The sequence below is a fragment of the Symphalangus syndactylus genome, chromosome 14 (genome assembly GCF_028878055.3).
Source record: "Symphalangus syndactylus isolate Jambi chromosome 14, NHGRI_mSymSyn1-v2.1_pri, whole genome shotgun sequence".
Lineage (NCBI taxonomy): Eukaryota > Metazoa > Chordata > Mammalia > Primates > Hylobatidae > Symphalangus > Symphalangus syndactylus.
The window spans coordinates 116,229,705-116,251,441 of record NC_072436.2 but is presented as its reverse complement, the minus strand read 5'-3'; the positions used below and the strand labels follow the sequence as shown (position 1 = coordinate 116,251,441).

The following is a 21,737-nucleotide window of genomic DNA, read 5'->3' as shown; positions in this document are numbered from 1 at the left end:
CCTCGCCCTCCTCCTCTCCCTCGCGCTGCCTGAGCCTCCAGCCAACTCATCCCAAGGCCAAGGTAACCTGAGCAGAGATAGCACGGCACATCTTTAATTGTGGGGGGAATGGAGAGATAAGAGTGATGATCGCATGTGTTTACAATACACAGAGACGCCCAGTGCTGGCAAGATTATAAGAAAGCGAGCATACTCACACCACTGCGGCTGGCACCAAAAACCGGGATTGCAGTGGAAATGTTTTTGGAAAGCAGTTTGGCAACTGTCAACAAAGCGACTACAGAACAGTTGTCAATGAGACACAGAAATACGAAGGAGAGGAGGGAGGGCAGAAACCCAGTTAACAATGTAAGCGGGCACGGAGGGAAGATCAGCATGCAAAGCTAGGTGGGCAAGACGTGCAAGGTGCACCCACAGCCACAACAATCCCTCCCCAGACCCCAACGTGTCCTCACGGTGGTGGCAGTGGCTCCCGGCACTACAGAAGAGCAACGCAAGGCGAGCTCAGGTGCACTGATGGTGGTTTCTGATACAACTCCCCACTCAGAACCCTGGAGAGCTCTTGACTCCATCTCTCAGGAGGGTCCTGAAGTCCATGCTATGTCTGAAGACACAGGGTCTCCTCCTGTGTCTGTGCCAGGACAGAGGAGCAGCAAAGCCTTTTTGATGGGACTGTCACCAGCCAAGCTGCAATCCTTTTAAACACTAAAAACAGCCGGGTGCAGTGGCTCAGGACTGCAATCCCAGCACTTTAGGAGGCCAAGGCAGGAAAATCCCTTGAGGCCCGGAGTTCAAGACCAGCCTGGGCAACACAGTGAGAGGTGACAGCGTGCTGGCAGTCCTCACAGCCCTCGCTTGCTCTCGGCGCCTCCTCTGCCTGGGCTCCCACTTTGGCGGCACTTGAGGAGCCCTTCAGCCCACCGCTGCACTGTGGGAGCCCCTTTCTGGGCTGGCCAAGGCCGGAGCCGTCTCCCTCAGCTTGCAGGGAGGTGTGGAGGGAGAGGCGCGAGCAGGAACCGGGGCTGCGCGAGGTGCTTGCAGGCCAGCTGGAGTTCCAGGTAGGGGTGGGCTTGGCGAGTCCTGCACTCAGAGCAGCCAGCCGGCCCTGCCAGCCCCGGGCAGCCAGCAGCTGCGGAGGGTGTACTGGGTCCCCCAGCAGTGCCAGCCCACTGGCGCTGCGCTCGATTTCTCGCCAGGCCTTAGCTGCCTTCCCATGGGGCAGGGCTCCAGACCTGCAGCCCGCCATGCCTCAGCCTCCCACCCCCTCCGTGGGCTCCTGTGCGGCCCGAGCCTGGACGAGTGCCACCCCCTGCTCCACGGCGCCCAGTCCCATCAACCACCCAAGGGCTGAGGAGTGCAAGTGCACAGTGCGGGACTGGCAGGCAGCTCCAACTGCAGCCCCAGTGTGGGATCCACTGGGTGAAGCCAGCTGGGCTCCTGAGTCTAGTGGGGATGTGGAGAACCTTTATGTCTAGCTCAGGGATTGTAAATACACCAATCAGCACCCTGCGTCTAGCTCAGGGTTTGTGAATGCACCAATCGACACTCTGCATCTAGCTACTCTGGTGGGGCCTTGGAGAACCTTTATGTCTAGCTCAGGGATTGTAAATACGCCAATCGGCACTCTGTGTCTAGCTCAAGGTTTGTGAACACATGAATCGGCACCCTGAGTCTAGCTCAGGGTTCGTGAGTGCACCAATTAACACTCTGTATTTAGCTACACTGGTGGGGCCTTGGAGAACCTTTGTGTCGATACTCTGTATCTAACTAATCTGATGGGGACGTGGAGAACCTTTGTGTCTAGCTCAGGGATTGTAAACGCAACAATCAGCGCCCTGTCAAAACAGACCACTGGGCTCTACCAATCAGCAGGATGTGGGTGGAGCCAGATGAGAGAATAAAAGCAGGCTGCCTGAGCCAGCAGTGGCAACCCGCTCGGGTCCCCTTCCACACTGTGGAAGCTTTGTTCTTTTCCTCTTTGCAATAAATCTTGCTACTGCTCACTCTTTCGGTCCACACGGCTTTTATGAGCTTAACACTCACTGCGAAGGTCTGCAGCTTCACTCCTGAAGCCAGCGAGATCACGAGCCCACCGGGAGGAATTACCAACTCCAGACGCGCCACCTTAAGAGCTGTAACACTCACCACAAAGGTCTGCAGCTTCACTCCTGAGCCAGCGAGACCACGAACCCAACAGAAGGAAGAAACTCCGAACACATCTGAACATAAGAAGGAACGAACAACTCCACACACGCCACCTTAAGAGCTGTAACACTGCGAGGGTCCGCGGCTTCATTCTTGAAGTCAGTGAGACCAAGAACCCACCAATTCCGGACACAACAGCAAGACCCTGTCTCTACAAAAAATATAAAATAAAATAAGCCAAGTATGATGGTGTGTGCCTGTAGTCCCAGCTACACGGGAGGCTGAGGCAGGAGAACTGCCTGAGTCCAGGAGGTCAATGCTGCAAGGAGCCATGACTGTGCCACTGCACTGCAGCCTAGGCCAGAGTGAGACACTATCTCAAAAATAAATAAATAAATAAAAGATAAGAAACATAAGAAAGACAAAAAGAAATCTAGACAGAACATTCCGTGACCGCAACCTGAGGAACACAGAGGTGGAGAAGGGAGGCTGCGGGCAGCAAGTACAGGAGGAGCCACGCAACACCCGCAGCACAGAGGTTCAGGCCCAAGCAGGAGGCCAGCCCCAGGGGCGGACAGAGGCAGGGCCACCCGGAAGACACACCCCACTCTGGCTCGGGACCGGCACCATGGCCAGGAGAAAGGGTTTTCTTTCTTACAGATCTGCTAAATTCATTATAACTCCAGACAAGGTACAAAAATGAGTATGGGCCGGGCCCTGGTGGCTCACGCCTGTAATCCCGGCACTTCGGGAGGCCGAGGCGGGCGGATCACAAGGTCAGGAGATCGAGACCATCCTGGCTAACACGGTGAAACCCCGTTCTCTACTAAAAAATACAAAAAAATTAGCCGGGTGTGGTGGCGGGCGCCTGTAGTCCCAGCTACTCGGAAGGCTGAGGCAGGAGGATGGCATGAACCCGGGAGGCAGAGCTTGCAGTGAGCCGAGATCGCACCACTGCACTCCACCCTGGGCAACAGAGTAAGACTCATCTCAAAAACAAAAACAAAACAAAACAAAAAAAACCAGTATGAAAACAAGGAGTTAACCAAACACACAGTAGTGATGAAATGTGAACACAGGGCTTCCTAATAAATATCTAAAAGAATCTGATCAATAAAATGTACACATATTCATTTTCTAGTAGGTTTCAAATGCTCAGTAACATTTTTAGCAGATAATAGTTTAATAAACTGAACATTAAGAAAACTTCAAGGTGGGCGCACTGGCTCACATCTGTAATCCCAGCACTTTGGGAGGCCGAGGCAGGCAGATCACCTGAGGTCAAAAGTTGGAGACCAGCCTGCCCAATGTGGCAAAACCCCATCTCTACTAAAAATACAAACAAATTAGCCGGGCGCCATGGAGGGCACCTGTAATCCCAGCTATTTGGGAGGTTCAGGCAGCAGAGTCGCTTGAACCCGGGAGGGTTCAAGCCACAGGACAGTGGCAAACTCTGGCCTCTGGCAAGGTGGGCTCCAGCTGCATGTCCACCAGAGGCAGGCGCCAGCCCAGACCTGGTTTCCCAGGCCAGATGCAGAGCAGCACCTGTGGAGGTGCAGAGCTAGAGGCCAGCCAGAGGACAGCACGCATGACACACCTCAATTTCAGCAGAGATTCAAGGGAACACACTGCTTTATTAAAAACTGACAAGTGAGCCACTGAGTAAAATCTCATACGTGAACAAATTTTATGTTTTTAGTTTTATTCATTTATTTATGACTGACTGACTGAATAAGAGTCTCGCTCTGTTGCCCAGGCTGAGTGCAGTGGTGCAATCACAGCTCACTGTGGCCTCGACCTCCCAGGCTCACGTGATCCTCCTGTCTCAGCCTCCCAAGTAGCTGGGATTACAGGTACACACCACCAAACCCAGCTACATTTTTTTTTTTTTTTGAGACTGAGTCTCACTCTGCCGTCCAGGCTGGAGTACAGTGGCGCCATCTCGGCTCACTGCAAGCTCCGTCTCCTGGGTTCACGCCATTCTCCTGCCTCAGCCTCCTGAGTAGCTGGGACTACAGGCGCCTGCCACCACACCCGGCTAATTTTTTGTATTTTTAGTAGAGACGGGGTTTCATCGTGTTAGCCAGGATGGTCTCGATCTCCTGACCTTGTGATCCGCCTGCCTCAGCCTCCGAAAGTGCTGGGATTCCCAGCTACTTTTTAAATATTTTGTAGAGATGGGGTCTCACTACGTTGCGTAGGCTGATCTCAAAGTCCTAGGCTGAAGTGATCCTCCCGCCTCAGCCTCCTGAGTTGCTAAGGCTACAGGTATGAGCCACCATGCCTGGCCCACGAATGATTTTTTAAATGACAAAATGTGAGAGGCTAATTCATGGGCCTGGAAAAACATAATTGTACACTGACTTTCCTCCAGACCCAACAAGTCCGGCAAAGGTGCTGACACAGCTGTCACGCAGAAGCTCCTGGCCAGGCGGTGGCGCAGCACTGTTTCTCCACGGTGAACAGGACCTCACCTGAGAGGCGCCGTTAAGCCACACTCAAGAACAGCTCGGTTTCCCATTAGTCAGCGCCATGGCTGAGGAGGGCCACGGAGGTACCAGAAGTCCACAACCACAGAACGCAAGGGAAGCTGACACCCCCATCTAATGGGCTGCTCTAGGGAAAGGGGACCTTGATATCAAGCACTGCCTGAGGGACATAAAACAGCAAAGCATGCGGCCAGGGCCGTCAGGAACACTTTCCAAGAAAAGCCACCTTCAGCTCAAACCTCCCAACCATTAACTGGAGAAGAGTTTCAGCTCCTGAAGAGCCGACCCCCAAACAACAGACCACTGAGGTCAAGTCTGATGACACTCATTCAAACGTGTTTTAAGTCAAGTCTGATGACACTCATTCAAACGTGTGTTCTGGAGACCTTTCTTTCTCATCGAAGCGGTCTCCGTGGTTACTAAACCGTCTCCAGGCAGATGCTCAAAGGGGAGCACTGCCCCTTGGAAAGTACCAGTTTGCTCTTGACCCAGCCCCTGGTCCAGACACCAGCCATGCAGTATGGCCTGCGGCTCCTGGGCAGCATGGCGGTTGCCAGGCAGACCACGAGGCACGCTGGAAGCCAACAGGCTATCACGACAAGACTCGACCTGACCACTGGACCCTGTGACACTGAGCCACCCTGCCCCCCAGCTCAGGGAGACGTGGAGCATCGTGTGGACAAGTCTCTTCACTACCTCAACACCGTCCACACACAGGGACCCCAAGGGCTACGCAGGCTGCCCAGGCCACCTGAGCAGGTGTGAGAGGAGACAGGAGGCGCCCTGAGGACTGAGTTTTGAAGGACAGGACGTGTGTGCTTTGCTAGTACTAGTGTTGTCGGCTATGGAGTGTCAGAGGGAGACATAAATGAGTCAGAAGATCCGCTGCAGATGTGCATTTGAGCATCCCTTGTGACACTAGAGGACTCCCAGCCCAGTCCCCAAAACACTTGGTCAGCTCACATGTGGTATCAAAGCTCCTCCCGATGTGTCGTGTCCACAGCAGTGTGAGAACAGGCCGCTGGCTGGGCCAGTCACAGGCAGCGTCGTGTGGCTGCCTCTACGTGGGCTCCTTCTGGGAGCTGCCGGCCACGAGGCCGCGCTAACACCCGACCCACAGCGTGGGTGCCCAGTCTGGGGAACGCAGGGCCCTGGCACACAGTCTATCCTGGTGTCTCTCACCAGGACGACTGTGACCCCAGGGAGACTTAGCAATGTCTAAGTTTTGCTTCTTGTTGGTTGTCATAACCGGGGCAGGAGAGAAAGCGTTACTGGCACCTGCTGGGTAGAGGCGGGGGTGCTGCTCAACATGCTACCAGGAACAGGTCTCCACACAACGGAGGGACCCAGGCCACAGGGCAACCACTCCCGGCTGAGAAACCCTGCTCTGTCTTCGTAGACTCCACCCCCACATCAGAAAGAAACCCACCAAGTCTTAGTGGCCTCCCTCCCAGCGCTCAGCACAGAGTGGGCCACGTGTGCAACGTGGCCCTGCAGCCTCGCCTGGGACGGGGGAAGACAGAAACACAGGCACGGGCACAGGGAGCCTGGGAGAGAGGGGGAAGGGCCCAGGCTGAAGAAGCGTAGTTTAAAATCCTCATGCTATGTTTGGGCAACAGGAAGAACCTTATTTCCACAATACACACGGTGTGAAATGGCAGTGAGATTCCCCACAAGGCGACGTGACTTTAAATGGAGAAAACTGTACTGGAGCGGGACCAAGAGCCCCATGGAACAGTGAGTCCACGGCAGACAGGAGCTAAGGGGCCGAAGGGAACGGAGGGGGTCTGGGGAGGAAAGCAGCGCAGACTGGCCAGTGCATAGAAAATGAGAGGAGCGGGGGACACACCCCTGCGGGGTGACAGTGCCACTTCCTCAGCAGCAGAGGGTGAGACCCCTACTGTGGGACGATGCCACTAATCCAGACATCTGGGCAGAAGCCCATCTTCCTGGTGAGAGGTGCCCGCGATCCATCCTCCTCGCAGACAGTGGCGGACACTCCAGCAGCAAGTGCCGCCTCCCCCTGGTAGATTCTTCTGGACTCCGGGCTCAGCTGTCACAGCACAGGTTTTGGCTAAAACTCTGCTTGACAATGCTGTTTCCAAATGTCAGCCTTTGACATTTCACTTGCTGTGGGATTATACCCAGTAATTTCTCTGATTTTTTTTTTTTTTTTTTTTTAAACTAACTAAGCAAACTCTCAGCACAGAAGTGGGATGAAAAACACATCTAGCAAGCCAGGTCTGACTGCCATGAAGAACGCCTTGCTTCTTCCGCGGTGCAGCACGCAACTGCAGAGCGAGAGCCATTCCGGCCAGGAAAGCGCTGGAAACAAGATCCGCTGGGTGCATCTGACCTACAGCCTGTTCCCTGCCGGGCTAGGAGATAGTGTCATCTTTCAGGGAAGGAGCCACACCCCCACGCACCCCACCCCAGCAGCAGATAAAGGAGCATGAAGCTCCACCTCCAGCACCCTGGGTATATTCTTAGCACTGTACACCATGGCGGATCGGTGATTTGAGACAGTAGTTAGAAAAACATTGTGTTCTATCTACTTCCCAGAGCCTGTCACAAGAGAAAGGTTTAAGCCAGGTTTTTTCCTATCTGTAAACATTAATGCACCTAATGCTAAATTTTTTTTTTTTTTGAGACACAGTCTTGCTCTGTTGCCCAGGCTAGAGTGCAGTGGCATGATCTTGGCTCACTGCAACCTCTGCTTCCTGGGGTTCAAGTGATTCTCCTGCCTCAGCCTCCCCAGTAGCCGGGACTACAGGCACCGACCACCACGCCCGGCTAATTTTCATATTTTTAGTAGAGATGGGGTTTCACCACGTTGGCCAGGCTGGTCTCGAACTCCTGACCTCAACTGATCTACGTGCCTCAGCCTCCCAAAGTGCCGGGATTACAGGCGTGAGCCACCGGGCCCAGCTCTAAATCTTATTTTTAAAAGATGACTTGCCACATCACCCAGCCCAAAAGACTCAAAGGTGTGAATAAGCTTCTCCCCACAGGAGTACCCGCCACCTGAGGACACATCAACATAAACACTTACTTGTCTTATTTTGCTGTGCACACCTGTCTGAAACCATAAGCATGCAGTGGGCAGGTGCACAATGACCTGGAGCCTGAGCTGAGCCCTGGCCTGCTTTTGATTTGGTGGATATGAGCTAGAAGGCTCAGCCAGAGTCAGAGGACAGAGGGTGTGTACTCATGAGATGCAGGGATGGGGGAGATGCGGGGGACCCGGCCAAGCTGAAGGGGCAGGGAGAAGATGACAAGTTCACAACCACCAGATGGGCAGCGCCTCCAGCATAGACTCCACAGCCCTCCACCAGAATTCCCAGGACCCCACTGTCTTCACTTCGGGACCCTCTCCAGCCCCTGCATCCGCCCCCACCAGGCAGGCACATCTGTGTTTTTCGCACAGCTCACAGCCTATCTGGCAACCCCAAGTCCACAGTCCTGGAGGCATTATGGGGAGACATGCGGCTCTATCCTGCTCAGTTGCACACAGCGCAGGATGTGCAGTGACATCTGCAGCACAACACACTCTCCAAAGCCGTAAGAACACAGTCAGTCTAGCCAGGCGCAGTAGATCACACCTATAATCCCAGCACTTTGGGAGGCCAAGGTGGGGGGATCACTTGAGCCCAGGAGTTCAAGACCAGCCTGGGCAACACAGTGAGACCCGTCTCTACAAAACTTAGCCAGGTGTAGTGTGTGCACCTGTAGTCCCAGCTACTTGGGAGGCTGAGACACGGAGACTGCTGGAGTCCAGGAGGTCAAGGTTGCAGTGAACTGAGATTGCACCACCGCAGCCCAGCCTCAGTGACACAGTGAGACATTATCTCAAAATAAACAAAAGTTAAAGAGAGGGTGGGTGCGGTGGCTCACACCTGTAAGCCACGCACTTTGGGAGGCTGAGGCGGGTGGATCACCTGAGGTCAGGAGTTCGAGACCAGCCTGACCAACATGGAGAAACCCCGTTTCTACTAAAAATACAAAAAAACTAGCCGGGCTTGTTGGCGCATGCCTGTAATCCCAGCTACTTGGGAGGCTGAGGCAGGAGAATCGCTTCAACCTGCAAGGCAGAGGTTGCAGTGAGCTGAGATCACACCATTGCACTCCAGCCTAGGCAACAAGAGTGAAATTTCGTCTCAAAAAAAAAAAAAAAAATAGGCTGGGCGCAGAAGCCAAAGTGGGTGGATCACTTGAGCCCATGAGTACAAGACCAGCCTGGGCAAACACAGCAAAACCCCATCTCTACTAAAAATATAAAAATTAACCAGGCATGGTGACATGTGCCTGTGGTCCCAGCTACTGGAGAGGCTGAGGCAGGAGAATCACTTGAACCTGGGAAGTGGAGGTTGCAGTGAGCCAAGATCATGCCACTCCAGCCTGGGCCTCAGAGCAAAACTGTCTTCAAAAAAAAAAAAAAAAAAAAAAGGCCGGGTGCAGTGGCTCATGCCCGTAATCCCAGCACTTTGGGAGGCAGAGGCGGGCAGATCACCTGAGGTCAGGAGTCCGAGACCAGCTTGACCACATGGAGAAATCCCATCTCTACTAAAAATACAAAAAAACTAGCCGGGCTTGTTGGCGCATGCCTGTAATCCCAGCTACTTGGGAGGCTGCGGCAGGAGAATCGCTTCAACCTGCAAGGCAGAGGTTGCAGTGAGCTGAGATCACGCCATTGCACTCCAGCCTAGGCAACAAGAGTGAAATTTCGTTTCAAAAAAAAATAGGCCGGGCGCAGAAGCCAAAGTGGGTGGATCACTTGAGCCCATGAGTTCAAGAGCAGCCTGGGCAAACACAGCAAAACCCCATCTCTACTAAAAATATAAAAATTAACCAGGCATGTTGACATGTGCCTGTGGTCCCAGCTAATTGGGAGGCTGAGGTGGGAGGATTACCTAAGCCCGGGGACGTCGAGGCTGCAATGAGCCAAGATCACGTCACTATACTCCAGCCTGGATGACAGAAGGAGACCCTGCCTCAAAAAAAAAAAAAAAAAAAAGTAAATAAATAAAAAGAATATATTCACTATTTTGTTTACCAAAGTCTCTTAAAGGAGGTGACTTCACTACACTATGGACCCAATTACTCAGCCAGTAAGAGGACATGGTCCCTGCCCACAGAAAGCTGATGTCCAGCCTGACCTCACTACAGAACCATCCAGTTAAAGTGGTGGGCGTGGCTATGCAGAGATGGGCAGGTGCTGGGAGAGTCAAGGGCAGCCCCTTGGCTGGCCAGGGGGTCAGACAGACCAGTTGGGGAGCTGCATCACTCACCCAGGAAAAGTGATGACTGCTTAGATGGCACCATAAGAGCAGGGAAGTTCACACTTATGTCCAGAAAGTGAAACATAAAACAGCTAAACATGTACCACACAGTTTTCATACAAAAATTTTATATATATAAAATTAAAAATAATAGAGATGGGGTTTTGCTTGTCGTCACGGATGGTTTCAAACTCCTGAGCTCAAGTGATCTGCCTGCCTCAGCCTCCCAATGTGATGTAATTACAGGCATGAGCCACCATGCCTGGCCACTTTTTTCTGTTTTGAGACGGGGTCTCACTCTGTCTCCCAGGCTGGAGTTCAGTGGCATGATCATAACTCACTGCAGTCTCAACCTCCTGGGCTCAAGCGATCCTCCCACCTCAGCCTCCTGAGTAGTGGGACCACGGGTGTGCACCACCGTGTCCAGCTAATTTTTGTATTTTTGTAGAGATGGGGTCTTATCATATTGCCCAGGCTGCCCTCAAACTCCAGAGCTCAAGTGATCCGCCCTCCTTGGCCTCCCAAAGTGCTGGATTACAGACCTGAGCCACCACACCAGGCTGCCCCACACATTGTAAAGTTTTGCTTCCCCCCAATGTCAGATTCCAAAGACAGCAGCCTTCATGAGCCAGAAAGAAACATCAGTCATTTTGAAATCAACATCCAAGTGAAGTGTAGAAAGGCCTCTGGATTTTTGAAACGGCAATAACAGATGATGTAATACAGACAAAGATGCCCCCACCCCACCGCATGCTTTACATGACACGGCACAGCTTCCACGCCAGGAGCTTCAATCATGTAAAGCGAATGCAGTCCCATCAAGACCACAGCATTGGCTGAGCAGCTACTCCATGCTGGGCACTGTCCTGGGCACCGGAAGTACAGCAAAGAACGAAACCAAGACCTTGCCCTACAGAAGCCTGCATTCCAGCGGGACAAACAGACTTCAAAACACAGAGCAGGAAAATGCACAGCGTGTCAGATGGTGATGATTACTATGAGAACAACAAAGCAGGCAAAGAGACAGGACTATTTGAATGAGGGTGGTGCAAATTCAAATAATCAGACAGCCTTTGCTGGGAAGGTGATATCTGAGCAAAGATTCGAGACGGTGGGCAGAGCCCCAGAGCCTTCCCGGCAGAGCAGAGGAGGCAGGGGAAGCTCTGGACTCACAGCTGTTCAGCACGGCCACCACACGACCACTTCCAGACAGAGCCCCTGGCTGCTGGGTAGGGACCGCAGCACCTCAGAGTACCCTTTCTAGGGTCACTTCTGGCACTCTCTGCAAACCTCAAAGGGGAAGTGTGAGGCCTGGGGCTGTCCATCAGGGCCCAGGCACCTCCTGAAGGAGCCTCTCAAAGCCAGCCAATCGCCGGCTCCAGACCCACGCTGTCAGACATCTCTGTGGCCACCAGACCACTGCCACTCTCATGGGTGTGATGACATGGGGCCTGTCTACTGGTAGTCTTCTGCCTTCGTGGAATTCTGCAACTTCCTTCCTGCCTCGGCCACAGCATGTCAGCCAAGAACCTGTCAGGGTCCCTCCCTGGCAGGACGATGTTTAGAAGCTCAACACAGTGCTCCTGCCTCCTCTTCAGGCCCATCAGAACTTGCTACCATGGGTGTGTTTTAATAAATAACTTTATTTCTGCAGCAAAAAAAAAAAAAAAAATAGATAGTTGCAATATTACCTTTTAAAGCACTTTTAAGCATCAATTGTGAAATAAAAAGCCCGAGCAAAAGCCCTCTTTGAGTGTGAAGTGTCTAAATGTTTATTTGTACTACTATTGCTGTAAATGGCAGATTTTGTAGCACTTTTAGGTGGTGATTAAACTGCATTAACAGCATCCCGAGACCGCCTGCCACGATCTGGAGGAAACGCACTGCCAGGGCCCACGTGCAGGGTAGGGTCCTGCCAGGCTCCCAAAATGCCCCGTCCCAGCACTCAGTCCCATGGAGGCAGCACGGCCTCAAGGAGGCCAGCGACTCTGGGCCTGGAGCTGAGTCCTTCAGGCCCTGCACAGCCCAATCAATCTGCCACCCACTTGGTGACCCCAAATTGTAGTAAGTAAACACTTCCGGTTACTCAATAGCTTCTGAAATTTAAATCTCTGGAACAATTTACAGCAATAAGACCCTAGGCGCACCTGTCTACTATCCTTTTCCTAATACAATGGGCTAGGCGTGGTGGCTCATGCCTGTAATCCCCCATTTTGGGAGGCCAAGGCAGGAGAACTGCTTGGGCCCAGGTGTTGGGAGACCAGCCTGGGTAACATGGCGAGACCTCTAATAAAAAAAAAATCTGGGATCGCTTCCTGGTCCTCGCCTCCTCCGCTGTCTCCCAGGAGTTCTTGCAAGTCGGCCAGGATGTCTCAGGCTGAGTTTGAGAAAGCTGCAGAGGAGGTTAGGCACCTTAAGACCAAGCCAGCGGATGATGAGATGCTGTTCATCTATGGCCGCTACAAACAAGTAACTGTGGGCGACATAAATACAGAACGGCCCGGGATGTTGGACTTCACAGGCAAGGCCAAGTGGGATGCCTGGAATGAGCTGAAAGGGACTACCAAGGAAGATGCCATGAAAGCTTACATCAACAAAGTAGAAGAGCTAAAGAAAAAATACGGGATATGAGAGACTGGATTTGGTTACTGTGCCATGTGTTTATCCTAAACTGAGACAATGCTTTGTTTTTGTAATACTGTGGATGGTGGGAATTCGGGAAAATAACGAGTTAACCCAGTTACTCAAGGCTGTTCACCATACGGCTCTAACAGATTAGGGGCTAAAATGATTACTGACCTTCCTTGAGTAGCTTTTATCTGAAATCAATTAAAAGTGTATTTGTAACTTTAAAAAAAAAAAAAAAAAAATCTGCTGGCTGTGGTGGCGCACACCTGTAATCCCAGCTACTAGGGAGGCTGAAGTGGGAGAATTACTTGAGCCCAGGAGGCTGAGGCTGCAGTGAGCCATAGTCATACCACCACACTCCAGCAAGGGTGACAGAACAAAACCTTGCCTCTTTTTAAAAAAGAAGTAAAAATTAAAAAAAAAAAAAAAAAAAAAAAAGAGGCCGGGCGCAGTGGCTCACGCTTGTAATCCCAGCACTTTGGGAGGCCGAGGCGGGCGGATCACGAGGTCAGGAGATCGAGACCACGGTGAAACCCCGTCTCTACTAAAAATACAAAAAAATTAGCCAGGCGTGGTGGCGGGCGCCTGTAGTCCCAGCTACTTGGAGAGGCTGAGGCAGGAGAATGGCGTGAACCCGGGAGGCGGAGCTTGCAGTGAGCCGAGATCACGCCACTGCACTCCAGCCTGGGCGACAGAGCAAGACTCCGTCCCAAAGAAAAAAAAAAAAAAAGTGCCAGGCCCGGTGGTGTGCACCTGTGGTTCCACTTACAGCTGAGGTGGGAGGATCACTTGGGCTGAGAGTTCAAGGTTGAGGTGAGCTATCATCGAGACCCTGTACTCCAGTCTGGGCAACACAGCAAGGCTCTCTTTTTTTTTTTTAAAGGAGCTTGGCCGGGTGCAGGGGCTCATGCCTGTAATCCCAGCACTTCGGGAGGCCGAGGCGGGTGGATCATGAGGTCAGGAGATCGGGACCATCCTGGCTAACAGGGTGAAACCCCATCTCTACTAAAAATACAAAAAATTAGCCGGGCGTGGTAGCGGGCGCCTGTAGTCGCAGCTACTCAGGAGGCTGAGGCAGGAGAATGGCATGAACCTGGGAGGTGGAGCTTGCAGTGAGCCAAGATTGCGCCACTGCACTCCAGCCTGGGCCACAGAGGGAGACTCTATCTTCAAAAACAAAACAAAAAAAAAGGAGCTCCTCACAAGAGAAGTCCACCAAAAACACCAGTGCCCACTTCACAGGTGTGGGGTCACCACGCAAGCACCCCACTCCCTGGTTATCATCTGATCACTGGGCTTTCCTACAAACACACAGGTGCACGCACCACACCCAAGGGAAGGCGGGGAGCTGTGGCCTGCCACGCCAGCAGCCTCGCACACTGGCTCCCTGGGGCTCCTCGTGGCCAAGGCCTGTCCAGGTCAGTGCGGCTTCTTTCCCACCAGGAGCTTCCTGCCAACCACGTCTTTCCACACCCCCTTCTCAGTCCTGGCAGTCAATCAATCTCCCCACTCAGGACAGGACCCCCTCTGTCCTCTTCTACACCGCTGTCGAGACAAGCTTCTGTGACTTCATCAGTGCTGAGAAATGTGAAAGACATGCCGTGGCACAGGTCTACTGAGAAGAGGGAAGGGCCAATGTTCTAAACGGAATGTGGCTGGGAGAATGAGCACCATCAACAGGTTAGGTCCTTAAAGCTACCAGGTGCCATCCCCCAAGTCTCTGGAAGAGGGGCTCTCACATCCCCCCACGCCATTCAATGACGAGTCACTGCCCCCTACTTATTCCCACAGGCAGATGGGACCACCAGGTGCGGGTCCTGTTGCTCTTTTCCAGAACAAGGCATTCAGGTTTCAGCCAGCCCCAGCCTGAGCCCGAGCCCCCAACCACACCTCTGATAGGAAAACGAACCTGAGTTTTAAACAAATTGAAACTTGTAAAAATGTAGCCCATGGGTAAACTGGGCATTTTCTGAGGATTTTGTTTCATAAAATATGTATATAAGAACTTAGAGGCCGGGCGCGGTGGCTCATGCTTGTAATCCCAGCACTTTGGGAGGCCGAGGCGGGTGGATCACGAGGTCAGGAGATCGAGACCATGGTGAAACCCCGTCTCTACTAAAAAATACAAAAAAAATTAGCCGGGCCTGGTGGCGGGCGCCTGTAGTCCCAGCTACTCGGAGAGGCTGAGGCAGGAGAATGGCATGAACCCGGGAGGCAGAGCTTGCAGTGAGCCGCGATTGCGCCACTGCACTACAGCCTGGGCAACAGAGCAAGACTCCGTCTCAAAAAAAAAAAAAAAAAAAAAAAAAAAAATTACCTTTAGCTCATCATCTCCTAAGCAGTATTCTTGCCGTAAATACTTAGCCTGAACCTAATCTCACGAGGAAACAATGAGACAAATCCAGATTGTGAATCCTGTATTTATATAAAATACGAGACAACTAGTCTCGTATTTTAAGAAATGCCAGCCAAGTTGCTGTAGCTCACGCCTGTATTCCCAGCACTTTGGGAGGAGCAGGTGGTAGGATCACTCTAATCCAGTCCAAGACCAGCCTGGGCAACAAAGCGAGACCCCATCTGTACAAAAGATTTTAAAAATTATAATTAGGCCGGGCGCGGTGGCTCACGCCTGTAATTCCAGCACTTTGGGAGGCCGAGGCGGTTGGATCACGAGGTCAGGAGATCAAGACCATGGTGAAACCCCGTCTCCACTAAAAATACAAAAAAAAAAAAAATTAGCCAGGCGCGGTGGCGGGCGCCTGTAGTCCCAGCTACTCCGGAGGCTGAGGCAGGAGAATGGCATGAATCTTCCATATGAAGACACCCCTCCTGCCTCCAACATGGCATGGTCAAGACATTCAGGCCCAATCCACGGGAAGACATCCTGGGCAGTGGCACTGAAGATTTCCTTACAGAGTGCTGGGCTGAGCTGCCCGGCAGACCCTCCCTCGGGGGCTCCGAACGTGAGGGGCAGGGTCTCTACCACTTATGAGGCAGGTACTTAACGCCTCTGCAGCTCAGCTTCTGCACCTGTAAAATGGGAAAAACACCTACCTCGCAATGAGGTGTGAAAGTACGTAGGGAAGGCCGGGCGCGGTGGCTCACGCTTGTAATCCCAGCACTTTGGGAGGCCGAGACGGGCGGATCACGAGGTCAGGAGATGGAGACCACGGTGAAACCCCGTCTCTACTAAAAATACAAAAAAACTAGCCGGGCATGGTGGCAGGCGCCTGTAGTCCCAGCTACTCGGAGAGGCTGAGGCAGGAGAATGGCGTGAACCCGGGAGGCGGAGCTTGCAGTGAGCCGAGATCGCGCCACTGCACTCCAGCCTGGGTGACAGAGCGAGACTCCGTCTCAAAAAAAAAAAAAAAAAAAAAAAGAAAGTACCTAGGGAAGCGCCTGTCTTGAGTAGTCAGCTCAAGAAATGGTATTCACTGCCTCTGGCCCACTTAGCATCAGACTGGGGCAGGCCACTGTCTGCCTTCACGCTCGCACTCTTCCCCCTGTTGGCTGTCCACGCGTACACACGCGGGAAAGTTCACTGGGAAGGGGGCTTCTCACACAGGGCCGACAGGGCCACCCTGAAGTCCAGATGCAAACCCACTGGAATCCTGAAGGTCTATCCATCCTCAGGTGAAAATCCCGTATCAGGGCTGCCTCTACCATTACGGACAGGAAACATGGCATGTTCTCACACACGTACACATGGGGGAATCCAGCTGACAGAGATGCAAAAGCCTCGTTCGTGAGACTTCCTCATGTGGAAATCTATCTTGTATTCTATCATTCTTGCTCGCCGGATTCCAGTGTTTTTGTGCAAAAAAGCCGTCTTATGCGAAGAAAACTGCAGATATTAAATGTCCATGACGTGGAACTGCCAAGGTCATGAGAAAATTTGCTCTTTCCTCTTCCCGTGGATGACACCAAATACACACCTTGCATTGCAACAGCGTTACTGGGTGCGAGTTAACCTCACAAACTTCGCCATGACTGTCACTGGGTGCAGGTTAACCTCACAAACTTCGCCATGACTGTCACTGGGTGCGGGTTAACCTCACAAACTTCGCCATGACTGTCACTGGGTGCAGGTTAACCTCACAAACTTCGCCATGACTGTCACTGGGTGCAGGTTAACCTCACAAACTTCGCCATGACTGTCACTGGGTGCAGGTTAACCTCACAAACTTCGACATGACTCTCGGCCCCAGCCTCCGCTGAGCTCGCCAAGCCGCCTAATTCATGGTTTTGCGTGTTAGCAGGGCACTCTGGGGTACAGCCACACATGCTGAAATAGCGAAAGGCATCCCTTTCAACTCTCCAACATTTTCCTCAACAGAAACTTCTTCCTTAACAGTTCGGATTATCACGCATCTCTACAAACTCCAACAGAGAGCTGCAGGAGGTTCAAGAGCCTCCTGATGTAGTTACAAAATTCAGTGTCACCCTGCATTTTTCTCAGAAGAGGGCCCATACCTTCGACGGTCTCTACTAAAAATATAAAAATTAGCCGGGCATGGTGGCACACACCTGTAATCCCAGCTACTCGGGTGGTTGAGTGTGGCCGGCAAGCCACCCAGGTGCCGAGGAAAGAGACCAGAAACATGAGCTGTTCCAGTATAATAAAATATAAAACAAGAATAGTCATACCAGATATAGATCTTAGATATAATTATATATATCATTAATCATTAGTTGGTAGTAATTACTCTTTATCCCAATATTATAATAATCCCTGCTCTATAATCATAACCTAGGAAAAACCAGGCCATACAGAGACAGGAGCTGAGGGGACATACTGAGGTGTGACCAGAAGACAGGAGTGAGAGCCTTCTGTTATGCCTGGACAGGGCCACCAGAGGGCTCCTTGGTCTAGCGGTGACGCCAGCATCTGGGAAGATGCCCATTGCCAGGCGGACCATGGTCTAGCGGTAGCAAAAGGTGTCAAGCAACAACACCCGCTACTTAGCAGACCGGGAAAGGGAGTCACCTTTTCCCCGGGGGAGTTTAAAGAAGACCCTGCTCCTCCATCTCTCGTGGAGGGCCTGACACCAGTCAGGCTTTCCCGCAGTTATCCGGAGGCCTAACCGTCTCCCTGTGATGCTGTGCTTCAGTGGTCACACTCTTAGTCCACCTTCATGTTCCATCCTGTACACCTGGCTCTGCCTTCTAGATAGCAGTAGTAAATTAGTGAAAGTACTAAAAGTCTCTGATATGTAGAAATAATGGCGTAAGCTGGCTTTCTCTTTGTCTTCTCTCTCTCTCTGCCTTGGCTGCCAGGCAGGGAAGGGCCCCCTGTCCAGTGGACACGTGACCTTACCTATCATTGGAGAAGACTCACATTCTTTACCCTGCCCCTTTTGCTTTGTATACAATAAGTAACAGCGAAGCCAGATATTCGGGGCCACTACCGGTCTTGTCCGCGCATTGGTGGTAGTGGTCCCCCAGGCCCTCAGCTGTCTTTTCTTTTATCTCTTTGTCTTGTGTCTTTATTTCTACACTCTCTCGTCGCCGCACACGGGGAGAGACCCACCGACCCTGTGGGGCTGGTCCCTACAGTTGAGGAAGGAGAATCTCTTGAACCCAGGAGGTGGAGGTTCCTGGGTCGAGATCGCGTCACTGCACTCCAGCCTTCGCTGGAGACTCCATCAAAAAAATAAAGAAATAAATAAAAGTCGCATCCTGGAAGATAAGGAATCAAGTAAATTTCTTGGGTTTTCCTTCATTTAAATTATTTGCTTTTTAAATCAAATTTTGCAAGCTATGTAGACGTTCTTCCATCACCCACTGCACATCGCATAGAAGGCATAAATTCTTAAACCATCGACCCCAGACTGTAGAACTTAGCATATACAAAACATAAAAACACGAGGGATACTTTTAGCGACAGAGAGAAAACAAACACCAGCGATACACTTAGCAAAACATTTCACCCAACAAGTGGTTTTAGTCCTTCCCCTAAAATCCCTCCTACCTGTCAAGCTCACTTTCCCCTCGGTGATCCTGCACATTCGGCCTCCCAGGGGCTTCCCACAACGCTGAGCACAGCCACGGGCAGGAAAAGCACCCAAATGCCCCTTGGCCGGGCCGTGAAAGGCGAGTTTTTCCGACCAATGTCATCAAGAATCTGGAAAAGGGAGCCCAGGAGCATCAGATGCTTTGAGCAAGAACTTGCACCTTCTGCTTCCCTCGCAGGTGGAGGCGCCAGAGACCCCATTCCAGGTGGAGGCCCAGGGCGGTTCCTGTACAGACAGAACCGAAAGGTAACCCCGGAGGCTCGGCTCCAGGCTGCGCCGAGCGGAAAACAAACTTTCCAGCCACTTCCACCCGGCCGGTCCGGGTGACACCTCCCGGCCTCCCCCGCCCTCCGCACGTCTGTCAGTGCCCCCGGCCAGGCCGGCGCCCGCCACAACCCAAGCCCAGGCTCCCCGCCGCAGCCAAGCAGCGCTCTCGGCCGGCGCCCGCCGTCCCCCGCCCCGCCGCAGTTAAGGCGGCACCCAGCCCTCGGGACCCTGGGGCGCCCCGAGTCGCCAGCGGGCGGCCGCCGGACCCGACGGGGTAACAAGCTGGCGCGCCCAGTCCGCCGCCACGCACTCACCAGCTAGGTGGTGGTCCTGGCCATGGGCCTCGCGTCTGCGCGGGCGCCTCCCCCGCAGCGCTCCGCGGCTCTGCGCCTCCTCAGCGTCCTCCTCCCCAAAGCTGAACTCCAGCAACCGCCGCCCTCATCCAGTGCCCGCCCGGCTGCCCGCCGCCCGCCGCCCGCCGCCCCGCCCCCTCGCCCCGCGCGACGCCAGGCAGGACTTCCGTCGCACCGCCGCCGCCGCCCGCGCCCATTGGCCGCGCCCATCGCCCCTCTGCCGCAGTCTGAGTGGGCCCCGCCTCCGCCCGAGCTGTATTTCCGGGTTGGGGCCTGACGGGCGGGAGAGGCCCGGCCCCGCCTGGGGAGGGGGACCTCACGCGAACCAATCCCAGGGCCCCGGGGACGGGGCTGGGCGGGGATGGGGCGAGCTGCCCTTCCCAGCTCCCAGACCCGGAAACTGAGGCTCAGAGGGGACGGGGCTCTGGCCAAGGTCACGCCAGAGATAGTGGCGGTGCTGGGCTTGAACCCGGGGTCTGACTCCGGAGTTCGCTCTGCGTAAATGCGGAGGCGCAGCTTTGCTAGTTTCACAACTAACAAGCGTTCCCGGAAGGAAATCTGGGCTATAAGTCACATTCATAAGGCGGACAACAACCAATCACCACTGTCCATAGCCCTGGAGGCAGCCTCAGAACTTCTGTCCTTACCTATAAATGATTTTGTGGCGGTTTTTTGGGGGGTTTGGTTTTTTTTTTTGTAGTTGTTAACGTCGATCATGATTTTTTGTTTGTGTGTGTTTTTTGTTTTTTGGGTTTTTTTTTTTTTTTTTTTTGAGACGGAGTCTTGCTCTGTCGCCCAGGCTGGGGTGCAGTGGCTCGATCTCTGGTCACTGCAACCTCCACCTCCCGAGTTCAAGCAATTCTTTTTTTTTTTTTTTTTTTTTGAGACGGTCTCGCTCTGTCCGCCTGCCTCAGCCTCCCAAAGTGCTGGGATTAGAGGCATGAGCCACTGCACCCAACTAAAATGGGTTTTTTGTTTTTTTTTGGGACGAAGTCTCGCCGTGTCACCCAGGCTGGAGTGAATGGCAATTTCACTGCAACCTCCACCTCCTGGGTTCAAGCAATTCTTCTGCCTCAGCCTCCTGAGGACTACAGGTGCGTGCCACCACACCCGGCTAATTTTTGTATTTTTCGTAGAGATGGGGTTTCACCATATTGGCCAGACTGGTCTCGAACTCCTGACCTCATGATCTGCCCACCACCGCCTCCCAAAGTGCTGGGATTACAGGGGTGAGCCACCACGCCCGGCCAACTTTATTTTTTTTTTATACTGACACATGCCCATGCAGACCTTGAGTAATGCACAGAGAAAAGGGAAGCGGTGAAGGAGAAACAACTTGAGGAAATAGTACACAGTGAACTCTAGAACACAGAGCCCGGGGTGGAGGAGCCTCAGGGGCAGGGGCCAAGGGTCACAAGAAGGCTGTTCTGTGAAGAAAGCAGCTGACCAGGCACCAGGGGGCAGAGGAGAGAGGGGCAGCTGAAGGGCAAGGAAGAAAAGACAGTTCTCAGTTGTCCTGGAGGCCTCAATGGCAGCCAGAATGCTTGGCCAAGCCCAAGGGAAGCCAGACCAGGCAGCCCCTCTGCCCTCTGGAGACACAGAGAAACCTCCCGATGGGTCAGGTCCAGCTGCCCATCCTAGGACACCAGACAGAGAGCAGATGTCTGACCTGGCTCAGCACGATTCTCTGGACCCGGGCTGGAGGAAGGAGACTAACCCCTCTCTTTATCTCACCCTTTCCTGCCCAGAACCTCTGTCCACGACCAATGGATGACGTGAGGCCAAGAATGCAATAACTTGGCCTGACGTTGTGAAGTCACAGTCCATCCAGAGAGTGGCAATAATATGACCAGAACCATCTCGGGAGGGGCTGGAAAGCTGCCTCACGTGTGTGGTCCTGTGCTGCGTCTATGGGTCCCTTACTCACCTCTACAATGCTCATGGCACAAGGGAGGAAACGGGGATGCAGAGGCTAAGGAACGTGCCCAAAGCCCTACAGCTGATGTATTAGTTATCTACCGCTGTGTAACAAATTGCCCCAAAATTTAGATGTGTAAAACAACAAAGACGTCTAACTCATGGTTCCTGTGGGTCTGGAATCCAGGAAAGGCTGGGCTGGGTGGTCTGGCTCAGTGAAGTTGCCATCAAGATGCTGCCAGGGCTGGCCAGGTGCAGTGATTCACACCTGTAATCTCAGCACTTTGGGAGGCCGAGGCGGGCAGATCACGAGGTCAGGATTTTGAGACCAGCCTGATATAGTGAAACCCCGTCTCTAATAAAAATACACAAAAATCAGCTGGGCATGGTGGCAGGCACCTGTAATCCCAGTTACTCAGGAGATTGAGGCACAAGAATCGCTTGAACCCAGCCGTTGGAGGTTGCAGTGAGCCGAGATCACGCCATTGCACTCAGCCTGGGCAATAAGAGCAAGACTCCGTCCCAACAACAACAACAAAAAAATGCAGCCAGGACTGAGTCATCTAAAGGCTAGAGCAGGGCCAAAGGATGCACGTAAAGGTTCGTTCCCACGTTCCCACAGCTGTGGGCTGGAGGCCTCAGTCC

The 21,737-nt window shown here is 53.0% G+C and overlaps 1 protein-coding gene and 1 long non-coding RNA gene across 5 annotated transcripts; one reads left to right on the top strand and one right to left on the bottom strand.

Annotated features, from left to right (window-relative positions):
• Positions 1-10,024: 10,024 nt before the first annotated feature.
• On the bottom strand, positions 10,025-19,263 carry LOC134732524 (uncharacterized). 4 transcript variants are annotated; one of them, XR_010115821.1, is made up of 3 exons: positions 19,137-19,263; positions 18,513-18,780; positions 10,025-11,561 (listed from the first exon to the last, which is right to left on the bottom strand). It is a non-coding gene; the product is annotated as an uncharacterized lncRNA (long non-coding RNA). The 4 variants fall into 4 exon arrangements; XR_010115818.1 differs by lacking the exon at positions 10,025-11,561 and adding an exon at positions 14,944-18,220; XR_010115819.1 differs by lacking the exon at positions 10,025-11,561 and adding an exon at positions 14,944-16,826.
• Positions 12,220-14,820, top strand: LOC129462542 (acyl-CoA-binding protein-like). Its single transcript, XM_055242604.2, has one exon. The coding sequence runs from the start codon at positions 12,281-12,283 to the stop codon at positions 12,542-12,544; it is 264 nt and encodes an 87-aa protein (XP_055098579.1). The 5' UTR covers positions 12,220-12,280; the 3' UTR covers positions 12,545-14,820.
• Positions 19,264-21,737: the final 2,474 nt, after the last annotated feature.

Bases quoted from the DNA above. Each gene is read 5' to 3' on its own strand.
- LOC129462542 (XM_055242604.2), top strand. From the start codon at position 12,281: ATGTCTCAGGCTGAGTTTGAGAAAGCTGCAGAGGAGGTTAGGCACCTT.